Below are 24,762 nucleotides of genomic sequence, written 5' to 3'. Positions count from 1 at the left end.
ATTTCATAGAGTAGATTTTAATATATTTCCTAATTGTCAGCTGAAGCTGTAAACCTTACGGGGTCCTGACGTTTCCATATTGAGAATCATGGCTGTTTAGTATCTGCCGTTTGATCTCTCTTGTCCCTTTTTATAAGCTTTCTAATACATGCTGTAATATTTGTCATAGCTATTTGCACCCACCCCGCTGATCACACGTATGCTCAGTAACAAACAGTAAATAAAAACACGCCTGGTGTCAGTTGTTTAGCATGGCTGCTTTTCAGCTTCACTCTGCTGGATTTTCAAAGCAAACAGCACCGTGAGATTTTTTTCCACAGCACCATAATGGATGAGGAAGCTGCAGGCCCCTGATACTACTTTACCAGAGTGTGGTGCGGTTTTATGTATGCCATGCATTACTTGTTTGGAATAATAGAGTTGTTTGACAAAGGTGCTGCGAGTGTTGGGGAAAAATAATAATAAAAAATCTCGCCTGCCAAGCAGCATCCTGGAAAATTACATGTTTATTCCTCAGCCAAACTCTTAAAAAGGTACGATAGTTGTGATTAGGCTGTATTCCAGGAATGTCAGCGCACCATCGGGCAGATACTGAAAAGATGAATTCTGTTTTCAGTGTATGAAAGTGAAAGCGCTTTATGGAGTCAGCACAGAATGAAAGGGAAAGCGATGCAAGGACCTCACAGTGAGGCTAGCATACAGTTTTGTGCATTTTGTTCTCGCTGTTTGGAACAGCTGCTGAAAAATACAATTACTGCCAAAACAAAAAGGCACCTCAAAAGCAGCGTCTCCAAATGAGTTGCCTTCAGTTTGATGTTTTCCTGCACACCACAAGCTGGTTTCATTGAAACAAATCTTTCATCTGCATGGACTTACATATAAAATCATCCATCTGCTGCTGATAAAAAATTGTTGCATAATTTAGCCAAAGCAAGTTCATGAATAAGTCTGATTTACACAACAAAATACGTCCCCTTTGTACAACTGCGCGCACACTTCTGTGCATTGTCAGGACTAAGTACAATTGAGTATATAGCAGAGCTCTTCATTAACGTTAGGCATCCCGTCTCTGTGTTCACTTTCATTTTACAAAATCTTGAAAGAAGGCTAAGTGACACAGCTTATGCTCCAGCTCTATTTATTCGGTCTCATTGGTTCTGTAAAATGCCCTATTTGTAATCCAATCATATTAGAATAATTTCCCTGGTTTGGCTATGCTTTATGATGATCTGTCACTTCTAGGCCTCCGGTTTCAAGGCACCGCACTCCTCTGGGGTGACTCTTCACAGACTGTCTGCGCCAGCAATGTTTCCTAGTTCAAACATTGTTGCGCACTGCCTCTCCTTGGGAATGGCTTTAATTGAGTGCTTAATAAGAGCAACGCCACACAGCAACCAACTTCGGTGGGGGGGTGGGGGAGATCTGAGCGCTGGGAATGTTGCATTATTAAACATACTTATATAAGGCCCGCAAACATTTCCTTTCCAAGTATTCTTGGGATGAGGCCAGATTTGCGATTCTTCTTGATGCTACACCTCGTTTGAACGTGCGTGTGCTTTTCAGTAAAGAGCCGCACAAGCACATTCTCAGAGGTAATATTGTGCTCCTCTGGGTGTGGCTGTTGTGTGAGAGACAGCGGTGCTCGCTGATTTAGTATAAGCGCTTGATAAGAACTGTGCTCCCCACGGGGTGTTGTTATTTTGTTTGAATCGACATTAAAGGATTGAATAGAGCGGCTGGGACGACTCAAAAGAATGCAACAAATATACCCGAAACAATGTGTCCCTTTTTATCGATCGATTGATTTTTTTTCACAGTTTTGTGGACAGAAACACACTGACAGAAAACAAGTGGCATATCTTAAACTGCAGGACTTACATGTAGCGTTTTTGTAAACATTCTCATATTTTTTTTTTAACATCCCTTTAAAATTTATGCAAGGAAACCTGGTCTCTTAGCTCAATCTCTCCCCTGTGAAAAAGTGCATTTTCATGTGTTATTATACCACGGTTTGAGTTACACAAGATCTTTCAAATAGCAGTTATACACAGTAACATAAATTCATATAATTTACATAAAATGCCATATAAGACAAATAAGCCATTAGAATTGTTTATAATCTCCATTATAAACCATCACACTCTGCAACATCTCAGCATCTCTTGATTAAATCAAAAGAATAACAGCTTTTTGAGATAAAAATGGGATAAAAGTTGTTAATGAGAGAAAAATATCAAGGCTCTGTTATTCACTGTGAGTAAGGTGTTTTAGCTTGGAACTTCTCATTTATTTAAAATGATCTTTTATTTATTTATTTCTTATTTTTAAAAAAAAAACAGTAGCACAGAACACAGTGAAATTCTGAAATCCACAGCTTGGTTTGGAAATTCTGGCATCAAACTTCGACATTTTCACTAAATAGGTAAACATCTGTTGTGTATATTCAAACAGTCTGAAGGTTTGAGATGAAGCGTACAAATCTGACACAAACCTGACACAAAGCTGAGTTTTATTATTATGAGCCGTGCTGTTGTTGAGCACCGTTGCAGAATTTGGAGCTCTGGATTAACCTTGAATGGGTCTGAACTTGAGCTCAACACTTAAAATGGTTTAACAGACTCTATAACAAACTTTGGATGGAGTTTGATACCAGATGGAGATGGATACAGCTGGAGTTTATCATAAAGTCCTTTGTGTGTTTGCTGCGTGTCCATTTTGGAGACTAAACATCAGTCTTATCGTTTCTAGTCAGTTTTAACTATCATCTAACCTGCTACTGAATTTAAACTTCAGAAAGTGTAACAGGAAATTGCTTAAAGTATTTCATAATTTTGGTGGATTTTCACTCTTATTCTAGTTCAATGCTGGGAAACTAGTTTGAAACCAGGAGCAAAAGTGTGGAGGGTTATGTCCCCCCATTTGGACAATGCGAACTCACTGAGAATAAGAGAAGAAGTATAAATATATTTAAAATATATTAAGATATAGTGATAACATTGTTACGTTTGATTAAAGCCTTCCAAGCACCAGACATCAATGGACATTGTTTTCTAGGCTAAATCTGTTCGGGCCTTTAAAAACACGTCCTGTTATGGCCAAAAAGTTAAAAGTGAAAAAGCTTCTTTTAAGGATGTAACAAAGGCTTGAATTCAGCCTTATTTCAACCATTTACTAATTTCTGTTAATCCATTGAGAAGTTTTCTTTTGATTAGAGCTCTAAAAGATGTCTAAATGATGCCCAACCATCAAGGCTAGAATATGTTTGAATGTGGTTCCAAAGTAAAGCCAAGCCTTTGTGTGACAGTTTTTGGTTATGAATAGTTACCAGACGGCTGAATACTTATGAGATGTTTGGGAAGAACTGTGTCTTTTCTCTTCTTAACCTTAAAATTAGACACAAAGGACGCTTTAGACATCTTCTCAAGCACTCAAGTTGATGGCTTTTCACCTTCTACTTATTAACCAAATATCGATGCTGTTTATACGTCTGGTGAAGTCATCCTGTTTTCAATGTCTTTTCAATACCATGTTGCACAGTTGGAACAGCTTAATGATTCTCATACAGGTGCACTTATTAGTTGTGCCTTTCATATATTTCATATTGAGTTTTTTTAGTGGTCACATACTGTATACATACTATAACACAGTGGTCCCCAACCCCCGGGCCACGGACCGGTACCGGTCCACGAGTCGTTTAGTACCAGGCCGCAAGAGTTGAGGCTCGGGTGTGAAATTTATGGTTTTCAGGGTTCTTATGGTTATTTTTTATTTTTTGCGTTTTTATCGTTAACTCGGTTTCCCTGGGTCTTTTCCCATGAATAAATCTTCTTTTTTTCTTTGCACCAGTACTGGTTTTATTTTGTTGTATTTATCTGCGACACCTTAAAGGCCGGTCCGACATAAACTGGTCCGTGGTGCAAAAAAGGTTGGGGACCACTGCTATAACATACAATACTAACAGAAAATATAAATATGTATTGTGTGTCTGCTAGTAAGATAATACAACTTACTCCAAATACAAACCCAAGGACACCTTGCTTGTGTTATTCAGTTAAATGTTATTTATGTAGTGACAAATTACAACACAGTCATGTCAAGGCTCTTTGTATTGTAAGTTGAAGATCCTGGAAACATAATGGTGCCAAAAAGCTACTGAAGAATGCTTACAAAGAAAAACATTTTGGTGCCAGAATCCATTGTTTGTTTGGTTTGACATGAATAAAAATGTTTCTGAATTAACCTAATCAGTCAGGGTTTCATAACAACACTCTTTCACCCGCACGCACAGAGAAGTATTTCAATTTCTTGCAACAAAACAGATATTGAACATAATGTTAATGTGCCAACTATTTCATAGCTATAAGTTGAAGTTGGTCAGTGGATGTTTTCCAATTGTTAAATAATGAAACTGTGACGTGTCATCTTAATTCATTATCATCACTTTCATTTTGTGGCTCATTTAAGTTTCTTAAGTAATTTTCCAAACTTGTAAGAGGAAACAGTGTCCTAATGAGCACTCTCACTTCTAAGAAAAACAAAATGTCATTTTCGTTTGGAGCAGCTAAATTTGGAGAGAACTGCAGATGCTGCAAAGTGCAGGTATTCAAAATCTCATCTACCTCTCAAATGAAATAATTAGGCATTCCAGAAAAGCACTGTTTGTTTATCAGACCAGATGTCTGTGATTCAGATAAATTAGATTATTTAGTCACTGTATCAAAGTGCTATCAGCTGCGTCATTTATATATACCAAGGACATTAAGGGGGAAGAAAGACAAAGAAAGAAAGTAAGTAAGAAAAAGAATATTTTGATGTATTCATATTCTCTCTAAATTCTTTGAGACATGATTTTAGATATATCTTTCGCCCTAACCAGTCACATTGTTTTTTAGCTTTTGCTGCACTGTACAGATTAGAGTTGGCACTATATTCAGTGCTACTTTTGATACCACAGGCAGCGTGAGGCTTTTTTGCGCTTTTTTTTACAGGTCTGTTCAAATGTATTCTACTACAGCTCTATTTACTCTCCATGCTTCTCGAGGCTTGGCGCCCTTTGTAGCTGCTGGAACTTTTTATGTCTAGTTTACTTTTTTAGAAACAAAAAATTATGTTATCCTGAAAAGATGAACACTGTCTATAAACATTACAGATGGGCAGGACTGGTTACCTTTGCTGCCTAGCTTCAGTAATGTTATTGTTTTATTGTTAGCCATAGCTGCTAGCTGCTACGTTTAAGGAGAACGGATGACTAATGTGGGTAAATACTAATAGTGTTTTATATTTTAGTGTTATTGAAACAGAAGTGTTACTGACTTCTTCTAATTCTTCATGAAGACGGAGTGTGAGTCTTTAAAATGTTTCACCAAGTTTGTTCGGCTGCTAGTGAGGGGAGGGGCTGTGTGATGGCCTGTCTGCAGAGGTGCTGTGTGAGGATCTGTGTCAGCTGGAGGAGGTGGAGATCGTACTGTTGGTATCAGTACAGCTGCAAATCTAGTATTAATATATATTTTTAGCATCCATTAGTATATGAGTATTAATTCTTTTATAACCCTGCTTAATATCTTGTATGAAATACTATGAAAGCTATGATATATTAAAGCACAAATGTTACTAAGATCCATAATTTCCATGTTTTATTGGAGCTATACATTCAGTGAGATTGGATTTAGATCATATTAGAAAATGTGTTGTAGGCAACGTTGCTGTGTTCAGTAAGGAGTAACAGTGTGATTTTAATCTAAGCGGAAGGTTTTTATGTCGTTATTTCAGAGAACCTTTCACATATTTTGATGAGGGTTTTTTAGGTTTTTCGTTTTTTCTAATGTTGAGGATTTTTCCGATAATATGTCCAGAGGTTATCCTGAGTGAAAATGAAAAAATCAAATAAAATAATAGTTTTAGACATTTTATATATTTTATTTCACACTTCTTAAAATAAATGTTTCGTTTTCTCCTAGATGATTTCTCAATAGCGAGCGAGTAATTGGTCAGTTCCAAACTGTCCGAATTTACCACCCACACCAGCAGTGATGTGAATACACAGCAGCGAGCTGCTTTGTAGCGCTGTCACAGTTTAGCTTCATCACCACCAGACCTGCACCCAGACTTCACAGAACCACATCAAGCAAGTACTCTGTAAAAATTAGGACTCATCAAGCCTCTGGCATATGTACATTATTTCCACAACAAAGTTGCTGGTGCCCATTTTATGATTACTTTACAAGAACCTCTAAGACCTACTGTTAAGCCATGTCGGTGAGTTTGAATGCTTTGTTTGTTTATTTATTTATTTTCATTTTTGCCAAAGGAAAAAAGAAACAGGGAATCACACAGAACTGTTCGTCCTGCTGACGTACAGTACGGTGATCTAAACAAGAGCATCCTTCTGTGGTCTGTGTGCACAGCTGTTCACTTTATTAATTTACACTTTATATTATCCTGTCATACCATAACATTACCATAAAGACACTCAGACCCAATACTAAAACACTTTTCTTCAATTTTAACTCTACTTCTCAAATCATTCGAGCTGAGCAAATCTTTCAAAGCAATGACAAAAAACAGCCGGTGTAAAGAAATGCCACATCCGATGGTTAAAAGCTCTAAAACAGAAATGAAAAGTAAATGACAATTATCAGTGTAAACCAGCATCCTCTGAGCAAGCACATTACTATTCCTGTTCACTATTCCTGTTCACTCATATGGCCCTATTTTGGCACTCATTTGTCAAACACACTCATGTGCCTTTATTCCTCCTTTAATGAACTGCAAACCTTCTGCTTTTTGATTAAAACAATTTCAGTGAATGCATCATACATCCTGACATTGTGGCGGCTTTACTCTTCTTCGTTCTTGCTCGTTCACTGGTTTTCATTCAAACACATCCTTGTATGTTTTCCTTCGTGTTTTGTGGCTGAGTGCAGGAAAGAATCTGGGCTGCAATAACTTAAAAATGTCTAAATAAATGTGTCTCCTTTGGTGGTCAAGCACTAATATAGAAAACTGCTTATTTTCAAGAAATATGAAAAACATATGTGAATATATTTTTAAAAAACTGATTTATTAATGTAAATAAATCTGACGTGCTGTCTGTTTTTGTCATTCTGCCTTTCGGCAACTACATTCTCTATGAAAGCTTCAACTCAATAAATTTCCCAGTCTGATATCATTAAGTAAAAATTGAAATATTAGCTGAAAGAGTCACAATGTTTAGTTATTTATTGTTTTCCTGTTAGGTGTTAATGGGTGCTTTAAGCTACCTCTGGTAAAATGCATAAAATGATAACATTTATATTAATATTGTACATGATCCCATTTTAAATAAAATCCATTTAAAATCTAAAATAAAACTAATGAATTGCAGTTGGTCTGTGCATTATTAAGTAAAATTTGGGTGATGCTTCAACTTAAATATTAAATAGCTTCATTAATTTTGTACTATTTTGTTGAATTAATTTGCATTTTAGATATATTGTAACTAAATAAGCTATTTAAGATCTTTAAAGCTACCTCTAAAGATATAAGTAAAATATTAGTCATCTCTAAGAGCTTTACACATTTATGGAATCAACAGCCTTCCTTTCATGATGCTGCACTGTAGTCGGTGACAGTACAGTCTGTGTTTTCAGAAGAGGTCAAAACTCTCAATGCTTTGTGCTATTTGCACAGCATGCAAGCATGAGAAGACTTTTCATAAAAGCTTGTGTATCCTGTTTGACTTCAAAATAGCTTATATTTATGCTCTAGCTGTGTCGGGATTGTCACAAAAGCAGCATCCGCCTATTGCGTGCCACAACACATGAGCGCCTAATAAATGTTACAAACTGAGTTGTAGATAGACCTGTATTGGAGCAGAGCTGCTCCTTTGATCACCTCTGGTTCTGTTTGGCTCTCCGCCCTGATATCACTGGACGATGGATCTCCTGGGACCAGTGCAGTACATTAACCAAACGTGTTATCTCCTCCCAAAGCTAATTTAATCCAAGGTAGGATTCTGCACTGCCTGCACAAAGACATCAGTTGCCTTTTGGAAAAAGCATTTGCAGTAGACTGATTTTGGACTGCTCTCTACATCGCCAAACTTTGGAGTGGAAACCAGTGTGGTGAGGGGAAGAAGATTTAAAGATCTGTGCCCCTGCTGCACTCATACAGCCACAATAATAACTGAGTGGTACTCTGAGTGGACAGAGTCCAATCCAAAACAAATGTATCATTCATTTGCTTGCAGATTTCTAGCTGCAGGTTGCTAATGCCGTTTATAATTACTACTGTGTATTTGCGAAAAGGTGCTGGTGCAGGCTTACTATTATAAACAAACACCAGCGTGTCACGTTGTTACAAACACTTTGAATTTTAATACGCTGTTAACTCCATGAGGGGTGAAAATCTTTCAATTTTCTGGTCATTTGTTACTGACTGAATACATTGATTGTCTCCTCCTCTAATGCCCCAAAGCATCATCAGTCATTTCCCTTTATCAAAAGCAGCTGCAGTACATTACATCTATGAAATCTGATGCTTGAGTGGTTATAGAGCCCAACTGCAAATTATGGCAGGGAGTCAGGGAATATCAGCATTACCAAACGATTGATATATGCAAATTATAATTACTTTTTAATTCGTAGCACCCACAGTATTAGTAACAGGAGGAGTGGTAGCAGTAATGGTGACAGGAATCTTAGAGTAGATACTGGTAGCAGTCCTGTATTTGCTAATACAGTTGCCATTTTGGCTCAGGGAAGAAATGGATGGATTTAAAAAAACAATCTGTCAACCTTTTTCCATTTCCTTCCTCCATTATTGCTTTTGCTTGTTAGATGCTTTGAATTTAGAGCAAAAGACAGAGAGTCACATTTGTAATATGACAAGCACTGGTTAATCTCTGCAAGCCTAACCAGAGCCTTTGTTAATCACAGCTCAGTACGCTCTGTGTAGCCAGATCATTTATCAACTTCCTTTTCCTTGGTATCAAGAAACTAAATAGATTACAGCAACAATAGGCAGGGGCAAGTTTGTGAAGCGCTCAGTAGTGTTATCTTTAGCTGCTGGGGTGCTTTATCAGGTCGAGCTGAAAAGAGTGGAGAGAGCCAAACCTGCATGTAACAACAGCCTTTAATAAACTGGAGGAAAACTAAGTTACTGAGAGTAACGACAGCTCTGTGAGTACGAGTATGCTCTGTGAACTGCAACAGGACTTTTGAAGCACTCCACAAAGATGCACATCACGATAATCACTATCAAAAAGCAAACAAATTAAAAAAGACCTACAAATGAGTAAGGAGAAATACTCGAATTCCTTTCAAGCATACCGAAAGTGAGAAGTACAGGCTTGTGCAATAGGCTTGCTCCACCACTAACTTCTTTATATCTTGCTAGTAAAATGTGAAATAGGTGCATTCATTTATAGAAAAGTGCATTTATGGAAATACAGAATATAAGGGGGAAAAAAGTTTGTACAATTCTTACAATCTGGAAAGTTAACATTTGGTATGACAACATTTATCCTTCAACGCAGCCTCAACTCTTTCAGGCGAGCTTATCATTTCTTTAGTTAGTCTTGTTCATCAGGATTCATGAATGATATTACACAACTTTTTTTGTTTTGTTAATGTTGCGATCAGGCTTCAGAGAATTCCAGTCTGTAGCTCTATTTGTGTTTTTCAGTCAAAGCCTGACGGTACTTTTCTGTGTTTGTGACATGTTCGTCAATTTTGTCGAGATTCCCAGCACCACTGACCGAGTCCTTAACCATGGCTGAATCTCCACCATGTTTTGGTGTTGTTCCCAGATCATCATACTAAATGTTGTTCCAGGATCAACATTGCAAGTGACCAATCAGAACGTCATACTTTTGCAACTTCAGAAAAAACTGCCGTAAAACAAAAAACTGTACTTAAGCTGCGAGAAACCGCCTCTGTCCGCCAATCACGGACCCTGACCCTAACCCTAACTCTAACCCTTTAATAAACGGTAAGCAGAATTGATATTGTCCTTGCAACATTGGAATTTCATAAATGCACGAATGGCTTGGCGGCCAAAATAACGTCACAACAATGTGATTGGTCACTTGCAATGTTGAAATGCTCACTGTTGTAGCTCTCTCCTGATCCTTGCAAACATATTGATGAGAATTTGGTCCATAAAACCTGCTGTGTAATCTGGTGTACTTCAGCTTTTTTCTTCATGTTTCTCTTACTTAATGGCTTCTTGACAGCCACCTTTCCAATCAGGCTTTAGTGAATAGTAGATCGACTGAAGGACCATATATGTCATCATTATTTTATGTCTTCTACTGTAGATGATTTTTAGGGCAGCTACTTATCTAGTTTCCTCAAACTTTTAAAGGACACACTGGACAACATGCCGAGCTATTACAAGGTTGTGGCTGGTAGCTCCTTGGAAATCACTTTGTTGCACAAAGTACTGTTTATACCTGTCAAACATAATGGTATGTGTTTTTGTGACAGGTTGATATTAAAATGCCTAAACATCCAATGTAAATGTTGCTTTTCTACTACATAGATGAAATACTGGTTTATCCATTGAGTTGCGGCCTTTTTTCTTTTTCTTTTAATCACTTGTGCATGCTTAAAAGACCTTCTGATTTCTACATTTAGAAATCTGACATGTTCATTCTGTCATTCAGTATGTACAGGATGCAGTGTGTGTCCTGGATTTGTCTTTTTCCATATATTTTACATTCTTTGAGTCTCCTTTTGAGTGATTGGTCTGATATGTCTAAATTGTCGTTGTCTGCTGCCTAAGGCACAGTCTCAGACCAAACTACCAAGTATTAATGGGACAATGGAGGAAATATTGTATTAAATAAACCGGTAATACAGTTCCAAAGCCTTTATCTACTCAGCTAACTCCTAACACGTTATATAACACTGAGAGGGTCCAGGGCAGGTATCAGGTTATAACAAGTTGCAAGCAAAACTGGATTCTCACTGTGATGATAAACCTACAGGACACACTTCTACATCACTGTGTCTGGATTTAATCACACTGGAACACAACAACTGGTCCCATTTACCACTAGAAATAACAACAATGGCCTTTTTTCAGTTTTCATCCATCGTTCTGTAATTCATATCAGAACATTACCACGTGCCTGAATGCTTAACTGAAAAAAAAGAGACTGTGTGCCACAAACAACATTTAATGACCAACAAATTTTCAACAGAAAATATATTTTCACTGAAGCTATTTTTTTACCTTCACAATAAGCAAATGTTAGTAAATGTACTTTTTAGATCCAAACAATTTTTAGACTTGGGAAAAAACAGCTGATCGTAACCGAAGGGCTTCTAAACCACAGAGATGACCCAGCATGTGACTCTTTTGCACAGCCCTACATTTGTACACTGTCTCTCCTGCAGCTGTGGTTCTTCATCCGTTATAGCTGTTTATGATGCAGGAACACAACGCTGCAGTTGTCTGTTGTTCTTTAAAGTGACCTTAACACACACCCTTTACTGTTTGGTTGATTGTTGTAGTGTTCCCACGGCGTTCACCAGTGAAAGCTGCTGTTTGTTTAGTTGTGTTGCCGAACTGCACTTTTATATGTCGTCATGCTAAATGTTTTGCGCTTGCAAATTAACGCTGGTGTAAAACTTTTTGAGGAAAGCATCACCACAAATAAATGCATTAGCTTAATAGACACATGGCTTGGTGGTTTTATAAGAGAGCATATTAATATGCAAAAAAAATTTCTCTAGGATGAGGCACAGCCTTATACCACTGATGTACCCAAGACACATCCTGACAACCCTCTATATGATGTATGGAGATAAAAGACCTCTTTTCTGTAGGTGGAGACAGGAGACAGAGCTGGAAGGTAGAAAATCTGAGATTAATGAGAGCGTGGCCTACTCAAACAGTTTCCTGTGCCTGTTTTGGTTTTTTTAGTGGTTTTGTCTCACTTTTTCTGACTATGTTTTAAAACTTTGTGCTGTCTATATTGAATCACAGCAGGGGTGGCAAAACAGAGTTCTTCTGTGCTCCTTTGTAATGGCAAAATTACACAAATAGTTGTAATTTTGGAGAGGTTTGTGTCAAACATGCCTCAGTTCTAAATATATTTTACCCAGGAGACAAAAGATTAATGGCTTTTTTTTTTCCTGGAGGAGCTCTGCAAAAGGTAGATTTCACTTCTTAACCGGCTGTGTTGCTTTAATTCTTACAAAAGTAGAGCTTTTCCACAGGCAGCCTCTGACATTTCTTGCAAAACTTATTCTGTATTCTTTCCTCGGAGTTGCAAGCAAACAGGATAAATCTGTCTCCCTTCGCTGTGCCCTATTTACATTGTGCTTTATTCAACAACCCCTTTAAACCAAATGCCTATCATTTTGGCTGCAAAGTTTAAAAAGCATTTTAATGCGCAGCCCAGAAACAGAGAATTGTAGTTTGTAAAGCCGGCGGGCCTGAAAATCAGTGTTTTGAAGAACCTGTATTTTTTAATTGAAAAAATAAAAACAGCAATACATTTGTGTTTCATGTTCACTAGTGCAACAAGATGTGTCTGCATGCTATGAGCACACAGGTGCAGGATAGACATTGCTTGCAGCTTCAAAGGGTGTTAATGCATATTGGCAGGTTGAGGGTGCAGAAGCCAGGAAATTAGTGTGAACAAAGACTAACAACAAATTCTCCAACACAATCAATATACATTGCTTTGGTGAACAGTACTGTTTAAAGCCACTTTACCTAATGAATCCTGTCCTTTTGGGGTTTTTTTTTATTATTAATTTCCTTTTGACGAGCCCAAATTCATACAGCATTTATTGACTTGGTCCCCACGGGAAGTTATATTGTTACTACCTTCATAACCAACATATTTAGATGAATTTTATTTTTTAAGTACAGATTTCACTGTGAATCACACCAATTACAATGTTTTTTAAGATCCTTAAACGTTATTGTAAGGATGAAGGATGGGCATCACAAAACCCAACGAGGCAATAATACAGAGTAAAATTTATTTTACCTCCGTTCCATGAAGTGAATTCATTTAAAATAAATCAAGTTATTTATTTTAACTTACATTTAAGTTCTTTTGGACCCTAATCAGAAGCAGCATCATAGAGATAGTAACTGGACCCCCTGGAGTCTGTCAGAGTAAGCAGATGGTTGATGGAGATCTTGGCTGAGACACCCTGGATTAGGTGGAGGAGAGGGTGGTGGGGGGGAGCATGACAGACAGCCTGGAAGCCAGAAAATTAACAGAAAAGAATGATTTTTTTTAAAAAGCAGGTGCTACAATAGGTGCTGATTGGTTTAGAGGATGTGTGCAGGCAAGAAGGTAACAGGAAATTTTGAGGCATGTAAATGTTACATGATGGGAAAACAAAGGTGATAAATAAAATTAAGCATTACAAATCACACAAAGATAAGTGGAGATGAGAAAGCAGATATAGCTTATTCCTTACTAAATATACAACTTCATGATGTAAGTAAATGTGACATCGCTTGTCATAGCCATAGTAATGAGCTTACATCAAGAAAAATACTCTTCAGGATTTTGAAAGGAACAGCCATCTATCCACGTAGACCTCACTTTTCAGATTTGTTGCGTTCCCCTTTGCTCCCATCATTGTTACTATGGCTACCTAACAGCACAGTCACAGAAAACAGTGTTAGTTTAAAAACATCTGCCTTTTGTAGTAATTGTACTAAGTGTTAGTGCCCATCAGTGTCTTTTATTATAAGTAACAATGATACGCATGTGTATGCATACAAATGTTTTCTGCACAATGAAACTCTTTGAATATAGAGGCTGTAAACAGCAATCTTTACAATACATTCACATGCTAGAAGATTTTTAAAGTGTATTCAGTGAGAGACTGCTGCACAGTTATCAAAACAGCTCAGAATAGTTTCAGATTGGGTGTAACTTAGAGAAACAAAGTGATTTGTGCAGCAAAAGTCTTTAGTGACTTAAGCTAGCATAAGTAGTGACAGTGTTTTCATTCATAAATCTCGACCACCACCACCACTCCTTCACCATCACCACCACCACTTTACTGTGGTTTGAATTGCCGAGTGCTGTCTTGCTGACACTCTCCAAACGGTCCAGTTTTAATTCTCACTCCGGAGAGATATTGTCTCTGTTGAGGAAAAAGCACACAACTGTGAAATTCTTCAGCGTTTTCCAGCGTTTCAGCATTTTCTGTCTTTCGGCTCGGCACTGGGGTTTTTGAGCACGAAAGCTGTGCGGCTTCAAAGAAGAACAATACTATGAAAAGTTTTAGCGGTGGCTTTGCTTTTAAACTGACTTGGAAGTAGATGGCATGCTGGAGATACGGAAATACATACACAAGCGCGCGCACACACACCCTGAACTGAAAACTAGATGCTTTGTTTTTTTCTGCTGCTCAACTTCCATGAAATTTGAACCAGGAGTTTACTGTGAACTTTAAACACACAGTGAAAGATTTGGGTTTACTTGATAAACTATAACGTAGCTCATAATTAGTGTGTAATATGTTCTTTCAGTTGTACGTTCCTGCATGTATTTCCAAAACTTGTGAAATGAGTATGCTGAGTGGGGAAAGGCTACTTGCTAACGAAAACTTTACTTTCAACTAATCTCACCTATGCCTTCTTCTACAGATTGGAAAACCAGAAAGGTGCAAATCGGATTCCATACATTTGTGATTGGATGTGAGACTACTTTGACCCTACAAAATTGAAGATGATGTTGCTATGGAAACTGCTGCTGCTGCAGTCACTTATGGGGTGCCTTGCAGGTAAAGTATCTTATTAAGAACTTTTGATGCATGCCAAAGCTGCCTTTGTGAAGTCTGAGTCTTATTCATATGTATTTGGGGCAAGCGCCAGTATGAAAGCTGTAGTTTAGAAAGGAATAGCTTCAAGTAGATTAGCCATAAGCAAACATAATTTCTCTCACAGATCTAAAATAATATGTCTGTAGAATCCATTCAACGAGGACATTATTTTCAAGGTAAGCCCTGGTCCGCTAAAGACCTCCAATCACTGGCAATATTGCGTTTCAGCCTTTTCTCAGTATTGTATCTGGTACTCACAAAAGGTTAGCAATATCACGCTGAATTTGAATGAGTGGAGTGTACCGCATTAAAGTGGAAATGAAAATGTTCAGTTTAACTTAGCTTCACAGATCACAAAGAAGGGTGAAATTATCAAAAGTGTAAAACTGCCACAAATCTAAAGTTTTGCTAAACCCCCACCTCGAAACAGCCAATATAAAAAACATGTCAAGGCAAACAAATAAAGAAGCCATGCAGTGAGGAATATCTGATGTCAGCATAAGGCTTTCTAAATCTGTTCGATTATATCAGACCTCAGAATTTAATTATTGAATATTGTCGCTAAATTGCATAATTAATATAACTATATGCAAAAAAACAGACAGATAAACAAACATAAAGAACATTTAGCTGATAAATTCGAATTTTAAAAAAACTAACAAGGTTCAAGGTTCAAGGTTCTTTATTTGTCACATGCATAGTTATACAAGTATAACACACAGTGAAATGTAGCCTGACACGCTCCTCGACATGTGCAAAAATTGGGGGGGGGGGGGGGGGTAGAGGAAGAACATTTTATATATATATATATATATATATATATATATATATATATATATACATATAGTATATACACTGGGTGAATGTGCAGTAGTAGCAGCAAGCAGGTGAATTCTGTACATTAATATGAATAGACATCTGACTATTTTACAGGAGACAATATAAACATATTTAAAATTAAAGGAATTTGAAATGTACATTGTGCCTTGGTTTAGTGTCTGGAAGAGTCCTGTCTCAGTCAATTATAGATGATGTGAGAGGGCGGGTGTGTGTGTTTAGGGCACGGATGGCTTGGGGATAGAAGCTCCTCTTGAGTCTCTCTGTCCTTGCCCGGAAGATGCGGAACCTTCTACCAGATTGCAGAAGTTGGAACAGTTTGTTGCCAGGATGGGACGGGTCCTTCAGTATCTGCGCTGCTAGTCCGGCATCTCCTGGTGTAGGTGTCCTGAAGCGGGGGGAGAGCAATCCTGCAGCAGCGTTCTGCTGTACGGATCACTCTCTGGAGAGCTTTTTGGTCCTTCACACAGCTGTTCCCAAACCACGATGTCATGTTCTGTGTGAGGATGCTCTCCACAGCGCCTGTATAGAAAATCCTGAGGATCTTTGGAGAGACCCTGAACTTCCTCAGTTGTCGTAGGTGATACAGGCGCTGCCTAGCCTTTTTGGTCTGGACCTGAATGTGGGCAGCCCATGTCAGGTCTGAGGAGATGTGGACACCAAGATACTTGAAGGACTGCACCCTCTCCACTGGAGCTCCATTGATGATAATGGGCTTGTAGTCTCTGTGCTGACCCCTTCTGAAGTCCACCACCAGCTCCTTGGTCTTGCTGACGTTCAGCTGGAGGTGGTTGTCCTGGCACCACGATGCCAGATTCTTCACTTCATCCATGTAGGCCGCCTCATCGTTGTTGGAGATGGCACCCAACACCACTGTGTCGTCAGCAAACTTCACAATGGTGTTGGAGCCGTGGGTGGCCACACAGTCTGAAGTGTAGAGGGAGTAGAGCAGTGGCGAGAGGACACATCCCTGAGGTGCTCCTGTGTTGATGGTGATGCTGTTGGAGAAGCACCTGCCCACCCTCACCACCTGAGTTCTGCCAGTGATGAAGTCCAACACCCACTCACACAGACGGCTGTTAAGTCCCAGTTCCCTCAGCTTTGTGAACAGTCTGCAGGGCACTATTGTGTTAAACGCTGAACTGTAATCAACAAACAGCATTCGCACATAGTTACCCTGTTTCTTGTCCACGTGGCTGAGAGTGGTGTGTAGGACGTGGGCGATGGCATTCTCTGTGGATCTGTTGGATCTGTAGGCGAACTGCAGCGGATCTGTGGTGTCTGGGATGGAGGAGGAGATGATGTTCTTCAGCAGCCTCTCAAACACCTTCATTACTACTGAGGTCAGTGCAACTGGCCGGTAGTCGTTCAGGGATGAGGGTTTGCTGTTCTTGGGCACAGGGATGATGGTGGATCTTTTGAAGCATGTGGGGACCACAGACTTCGCCAGGGACTCGTTGAAGATGTAAGTGAACACACCTGCTAGCTGGTCAGCACAGCAGCGCAGCAGACGGCCGGTGATGCCGTCTGGCCCCGCCGCTTTCCTTGTGTTCACTCTCCTCAGTGCCGCTCGGACGTCATGCTCCGCGATGCTGGTCACCGGTGGAAGAGGTGGAAGAAACACCCTTCAACCGTGGTACAGTACGAGTGTTGATGTTGCATAGTTTGTCCACCAGTTTGTCCACCAGTGGACAGAAACACCGATGGACAAACTGGTGTTTCTGTTTGGAACACTACAAACACACAATAACACAACAAGGTTTTGACCACTAGTTGTGGAGCATCTGTTCTATGATATCTGCTGTAGTAAAAGAAACATTTACTAACACATTTCTATTTTATTTCATTATGAAATGAGATGCGAGCAGGATATTGCTTTTCCCAAACGCATAATTGTTCGTTTTCCAGTAGTAAAAAATAAAAGTCAAGTGTGAGATCTGTTTCAGTTAGCTTCTTATGATCTAATTTGCTTTGTCAAGTATTACAGAGTTACCCGGATTAATCTGAGAGCATGAAATTGATCTAACATTTTACAGTAATTCAGCACTCAATCACGAATTCAGTGAACAAGTGAATTAATCACGCAACACATATATATATAAAAAATCCTTGAAATGTTGTAGCACTAGTAATTATTTTGTAAAAGAAGTGCTGCGAAAGAATATTGAAATTAGGTTAATTTCTCATGTTGACATGTAAAAGAGGCTATGAGGAAATCCTTCCTCGGTACTCTCAGATGTCCATCACTCATTTAGAATGCACTAAAGTTGAGTTATAGCTTCATTACACCGTGGTGCCCATTTCACCCAAAGGCTCTCTGGCATTGATCACATTTTGATGGAGGACTTTAATTTGTCTCCTTTACAAATAGCAGGGGTCACCAGAGAGCACCAGAGGAATCACTCAGAGTGTTTAATCAACAGGTATTACAGGAATAAAGATGAAGAAAAGGCCCCAGTGATGAGGTCTGTGCTCTGTGAAACTCGCCTTCTCATTACTCAACACACATTAAGCCTGTTGTGAACTCCTTACCTTACACATGTGATTATCAGATTTGTGCAAAGGAACCTTGAGCTACATTGCATTTGCCCTTGCAGGGCTAACACGTGTCACTGCTCATCTTATTGTAGGTCTAACAACCCCGCATGATCTCGCTGCAGACAGCTGGTGATTACTGACAAGTGTGCAGCAGAATCCTCGAGGAGCTCATACCTCAAAGGCGCCCACATAACGTTATTTTGTTATGCACTTACAAGAATCAAATTTCCCCCATGAATCCCATCATAAAGTCCCACATGTGTTCCACAGGTCCTGTTAACCATACTGTCCTAACAGTTATAGTCTCATATAGCATATAGCAGAAACATACCGGTAAGATAAGCTGTAGCTCTGTCTACCTATGGACAAAGATACTAGACTGACAGAATAATCTTGTGTTCGTTGACATAAGTACCAGCACATAGTCATACTAGACCAAATTCCACTCATCACTGCATCATTTTTCCTTTCTTTGTGTCAAAGCTAAAGTGTGTCACAAAAGTTAGCACGCCCACAAAATGATATTCTGCTGCTAATCTTGGAGCTACTAATGGACTAATCTTCCATATGAACAACTCTGCCATTGTCTTTTTTTCTATTTCTTTTTTTCACAATAATTTGTCTGCATCTGCAGACTTATAATTAGTGTCGCTAACTCAATGAAGCTAGTGGGACTTCACCTTCCATCACTGCAGTTGCACAATGATTAACTGAATTAGCTGATATTAAAGGCTTTCCCAGCATGTTCCAACAAGTTGACGCCACACAGCCGACCTATGAACTCAAGCCTGTTTTTAGCACATTAACTAATGCCAGTAGATGTGAAATTCAACTTACTTCACATCAAACAGGAGTTATTGATGTAAACTGTGTGTTATAGAGCTATTCAACATTTAAATGTATTTCTCTGAGACACTGAGCAGTAATTCTAGGTCTGCATGAAAACTGTAGGGGTGTTACATCAGCTCAATTTTCTAGCTTTTTGAAACAGAAAAAAAACATTGCACTCTTCTACATCTGATTATTTGTCCTGTATTCAGATAATTTTGTTTGCATATTGTCTCAGTGGTTAGCACTGTTGCCTCGCAGCAGAACATGAGGCAGAACATGCAAACTCCACAGAGAAATGCCCCGGCAGGTAGTTTCAAACTCAAACACACACATTCATGTTAGGTTAACTGACGGCTCTAAATTGGCCATGAATGGGAGGTAAACTAAGTGCTTCAGGTGTAGAGAATAAAGCGTGCTAGGATCAGATGCAGCTTATAGCCTACAGTGCTTCAAGTGGTCAGTAGGACTACAAAAGTGCTATATAGCTACCAGTCCAACTGCATTCTGCAAGATCTCAGTTGAAGCTTTGCGCCATGGGAGAAGCAGTGTTAATGTGGTCCTAGCTTTAAAACTGTAGAGTGGGCTGTGGCGTGTAAGGACAAAACCCCCTCAGAGAATAGCTGTGAAAGAAGCACCCAGTGACTAAAACTGGTTTATCTTCTTTCCAAAATTCTCAAAAACTGAGACATTTGCTTTAATCAATCTTTCAGGGATACGCCAAGGAAGACCCCTGAGCAGTTAATATGTTTCCAGCTCTGCTGAAAAGCCTCAGAAAGCATTTTTTTAGAAGCCAAAGCTTGGACACAGCAACTCTCCTGGTTATCATTTTGGAACAAAACTCATGGAGGATAAGAATGATGCACAATATGCCGACCTAAAGACGCTGGCTTTCATGTGCTGCAGAGTGGATTTGTGAATAGAGAGAACCTCGTGGAGACTTGAGGAAAGAAATTATAAAGATGTTTATTGCAGCTTTAGGTACACTCCTCAGCCCGGGGAGTTACAAGTAGATTTGCTTTTCATGCACAAATGGATAAAAAGCTTGATAATAAGACACGCTATGTGCCAGTCGAAACTAAAAATCCAATTACGTTTTAAAATTAGTCACCTGCCTTTACGATGCAATAGCAGACAGCAGACTGGGTGTTGTTTTTATTCGTGCATAATGCTTCAGTGTTTTCTATCACATTTGTCCCATTATCACCATTGGTCATTGTCGCATTTTGCTCTCCACTTCTGTTGTAGGTATTTAGGAAAAGCAGCACAGCAGTGAGAAAAATGCAGATCAGGAAGGGTAAAGCAGACTTTCCTGAAATGTAATAACAAAAGAACACATTCCTGGTGAATGAGGCTGAACACATAACATGGACTGGAGAAGGTGTAGATTCACCACACTGGAGCAAATTCTTCTCCTAATAATATTTTCTATGACTGATAAAAATTCTCAGCGGACAGAAGGCATTATGCAAATCTGTTTTTGTGAGTTAGTAATGCCACCAAACACAGTCGTGCAGTAAAGTTATGTTACTGCAGGAGTTTGCGCTCAGCTGCTAATGCAGAAAATTTTGAAATATGCCTTAATGCGCAGTCCTCATTTTCTGCAAAGTCTTTCTCACAATGCTGGATTTTCAGATGGTCTCAGATGTTGAGCACACATTAGACATTAGTATTGGATTTGTGTTTATTTATCAAAGAGAATATCAAGAGGATTCACTTCTCTTTGATTCTGCCATAAATCAAAGTGATTTACTTATTTTTCACTTTGAAATTTCTGACTGTCGGTCCCGTCTTCCGCCTTAACTATGGGATGTATATACTTGCTGGACATTTTTTTAGGTATACATGTTCAGCTGCTCATTAAGGTAAATCTTGTCATCAATATTTTGTTGATATCAAAACTCACGGCAGCGTCATGGTCCGGGTGTGCGGCTGGAATTTCCCATCAGGCTCCTGAGTCTACCTGGTATCCGCCCCTGGGCAGGGCCTGCTTATCCTCCGCAGTTCCACATACCTGGAGCTGATTCCAGGCATTCAAGCCAGAGTGATTTAAGCCTCAGCCTTCAGCACCAGTTCATCATCAACTCACTTCCTGGACTCACCTTGACTTAAACCTCAAGCTTAAGCTTCTCTCTTGGATTCCGGATACCTTACCCCCATCTTGGAAATCACTCTGTGCCTCACCTGCCACCGCACAACATCAGGAACCTTTGGATCTCAGCCAATCCACATTCAGCTCACTGCTGATTCACGTCACCCCTTCCACACTGCTTACTCTCTCCAGCTGCAAGTTAGAAAAGTTATACAGCATACTCAACATCTACAGAGTTCCTCTCCACTACCTCCCTAACTCAGTTGTCCTCTCTCCTCGGTGTGACTGCTTAACTGCCACGTTCCATTCTGCATCACTGGCCCTCTCAATCAACATCCACCACATTAACTAGGCCTCACCACTTCACGTTCTATGATTTGTTGCCTTTGTCCTTATCACGCTTTGAGTCCAGTGCTTGTACCGACCTTTCGGTCTTGTGACAGGCAGAATGGCTAGAATGTTTGAAGCTGATAGCAAGGCAACTACGCATTACAAAGGTATGCAGAAGAAGATCTGAACACAAAACACATTGAACCTTGAAGCAGATGTGCTACAGCAGCAGATGACCACACTGTGTGCCCGTCCTGTCAGCTAAGAACTGGAAATTGAGGCTAAGTTTGCACAGGCTCATTTTCTTGAAACCTCAATTCCAACTGAGCATCGTTTAAACGCTGCAGCCTATCTGCATATTGTAGCTGACCATGGCTATGCCCTTTCTGACCAGTGCATCCATCTTCTAACGACTGATTTAAACAGGATGAAACCATGTCACAATATTTAAATAATCTTAGACTGGTTTCTTGAACAAGACGGTGACTTCACTGCACTCAAATGGCCTCCATCACCAGATCTCAGTCCAACAGATCTCAAACTGTTAGGGTTTGGTGGAGATTCGCATTCATGAAAGGGCATTCAACAAATCTGCAGCGCATGGTCAGATGTGGCCATCTCCCTGCTGCACTCATGGATCTTTGTTGTTTCATCCTGGATTGTAGTTCTGACACTCACTAGTCCTCAGCCTCTTTCCTTCCAATTAGCATACAGCATCAGGGTGCTGGACCTGGGACAAAGCCCTCGATGCATGGTAAAGAGCTTTGTCTTGAATAGGTGACTATTATTGGGCTTATCTTCAGACTCAAAAGCAGGTGTTTATGTTGTTAAACATCTTTGTTCCTGTTATTTTACTGAAACATGTTTATGTCCTGTCATGTAAGGCTGTATGAATAATCTAAACATAGTAGTGGTATTATTCTATTAGCAAGTCTGTGCTGCAAACGCCTGATACACTGCATCTTATTAACACACTGGTAAAGCAAACTGTTGCACTGGGTGGCTTTTTGTTTTTTTAAATTATAAACTTGGGCGCTGTGTTTTTGTTTATTTATTCTGAGAAACATACAGTGTAGTAAATGTTCACCAGAGAGCCAACTGTGGCTAATCCGTGGATGAAAATAGTCCCCACTAAATGCACTGTTTATTCCTGTTTGATTAATGTTTGCTAAAAGCTGTCGTCCACAGTTGGTTGGGGAAATTTTTTTTTTCCAAGTGAAATTTAATATTTGTGACCTAGCTGATTGTACAAATTTACAACTAACGGGACTGAAAAAGTGTGTGTGTGTATCTGATAGTGGGACTTATTATTCAGAAATTTGGTTAATATTAAAATGGCATGGCCTTTGCAAATAAAAGCATGAAATGGGGGATTTTAAATGTGATTGCAACGCTCTCTTTGTTTGCTTTAGAGTGATTGAAGAAGTGGGTTTGGCAAAGAACTGGATGTTATAAAACCTGAAGTATTTTATCTTTAAACTCCAAGAAGCCAATAACCGAATGCAGCTTTGTTTTTCTGTTGTTGGCCAACTTATTAAATCCACTGTGATAATGTGGAGTTTGTGTAAATGGAACAGGGATTGTGAGGGCTGTTACGATAGGAGGGTGTGTTTGGTGTATGTACACGTTGTTGGCTGTTCAGCTTGTTTTTCTCTGTTCGTCCCTGTTAGCGTCTGATTTCTCCCCACCGTAGTCCTGCTGCGCCGTGCATCCAGAATCTTAATTCTCTACTCGTTGCCTGAGCTTATTCTACCATGATGATAGCAGCAAGCGCCCTTTACTTCTGCACATGCACTCTTGCACATTTTTCATCAAGTTGCTTTTTTTGTGCATGTGTGATTTTGGGGTCCTGTTTCAGAAACACTTGATTTCTTCACCCTGAGAGTCGCTGCAGAGCAGATTAAAGGCACTGTCTTTCCAAGCAGGCTCAGTATTTTACACAGAGCGACACACATACCAATACATGCACACCCTTACGCATTTTGGACACAAGCCTATTTTTGCTTTGTGAGTGAAAGAGGCTTGTTTCCAGATACCTTTCTTCTTCTTTTTTTTCTTTTTAAATGGGCACAATGTTGTAAAATGCAAATATGGGCCTAATGCATGAAAAGCAAGAAATGTTTTCCTACAACAAAAAAGTGAAAGCAAATTGACACAGAAATAGCACCGGGAAGCTCCGGCTGATGCTCCGGCGTACCAAACCATAACAAGACGTTTTCGACTTTGAGTACTCAAAGTTTCCGAGTTTCCATAACCTCACCTTAATAGAGCAGTTCAACAGTTTGGAAAATAAAGTAATGTGAAAAACAAAACATATCCTATTATAATGCTAAGGTTGTGCCTATCACAATAAAAAAAATCACCTGTTTCCTAGCAGGTACTAAAATGTTTAAAATTCAGAATTCATAATGCCTTTGATGAACAACAAATGACATATTACAAGGTGTCATTCATTTAACAGAAACTAAGCCAACTAATGCAATGCATGTACTCCATGGTTCAACAACTTTTTAAAACACCTGTAACTGTTTTCTGTACGACTCCGTCTTGTGTGTTCTCACTGTAGTCTGATGGACTTGTTGCTTGGAAATGACCCCAAAACTCTCCCCAGACTAATAGGTAACAACAGAAACTTCTTTAAGATAATCGCTCATTGCCGGAACAGCATGATTGACCATCTTTTATAGAGGTGCTCACACTTGCTGATGATCAGTTAATCAAGTGTGTTTGATTAGCAGCACCAGGCTGCTCCTTGTACTCGTAATTCCAACGGAAGCAGCAACGGTGTGCTTGCTGTTTTACACGCTGCTTCTGCATTTTGTCTTTAGTGCTTCTTTATTAACTAATGATGCAGTGTCATATGTCCTGTATTACTGTTCATCTTAGCTTCCATTTACATTTTAAAACCTGGAAAGGAACAGATGACTTTTGTTATGGTTTTACATGTAAAACCTTAGAAATGTAAGGTGACTCTATGCTTATTAGCTTTGTCGCTGGAAGTCTCACTCAGATTGGGTTCAAATGTACGCTTTTATTTCCTGTTGTAAAAAGTTGTGAGACCCGGTTCAGTATTGCCATCATATGATGGTTGAGGATTGCCAATGGAGACCTTGTGTGTATTTCTAACGTGGCAGCGACTTTGACAAACCAGCAGTATTTGACCTCACGAACTCAAAGAGTTCTGGCATCTTCTAAATGTACTCTGCAATAATAACTTGTGACAGTCAGCGACTGAGACAAAGTAAAATTGCATCACTGAAGGAGCATGAGCTCAGTAAACATTTTCCTGATTAGTTTAAGGTCCCAATTCAGTCACTACTTTCAAATAATATTTGTAAACCATGGCCC

At 39.3% G+C, this 24,762-nt stretch overlaps 1 protein-coding gene across 2 annotated transcripts in view; it reads left to right on the top strand.

Moving 5' to 3' along the window:
* Positions 1–24,762, top strand: part of cntn4 (contactin 4) — a 191,602-nt gene that overhangs the window by 3,492 nt on the left and 163,348 nt on the right. For both annotated transcript variants that reach the window (XM_040002982.1, XM_040002981.1), the window contains exon 2: positions 14,614–14,750. In XM_040002982.1, the coding sequence (XP_039858916.1) occupies positions 14,696–14,750 (55 nt within the window). In that variant the 5' untranslated portion in view covers positions 14,614–14,695. The remainder of the gene's footprint in view (positions 1–14,613; positions 14,751–24,762) is intronic.

The sequence above is a fragment of the Simochromis diagramma genome, unplaced genomic scaffold (genome assembly GCF_900408965.1).
Source record: "Simochromis diagramma unplaced genomic scaffold, fSimDia1.1 OVJJ01000646.1, whole genome shotgun sequence".
NCBI lineage: Eukaryota > Metazoa > Chordata > Actinopteri > Cichliformes > Cichlidae > Simochromis > Simochromis diagramma.
Note: the sequence above shows the minus strand (reverse complement) of the source record. Positions and strands in the feature narration are given on the sequence as shown.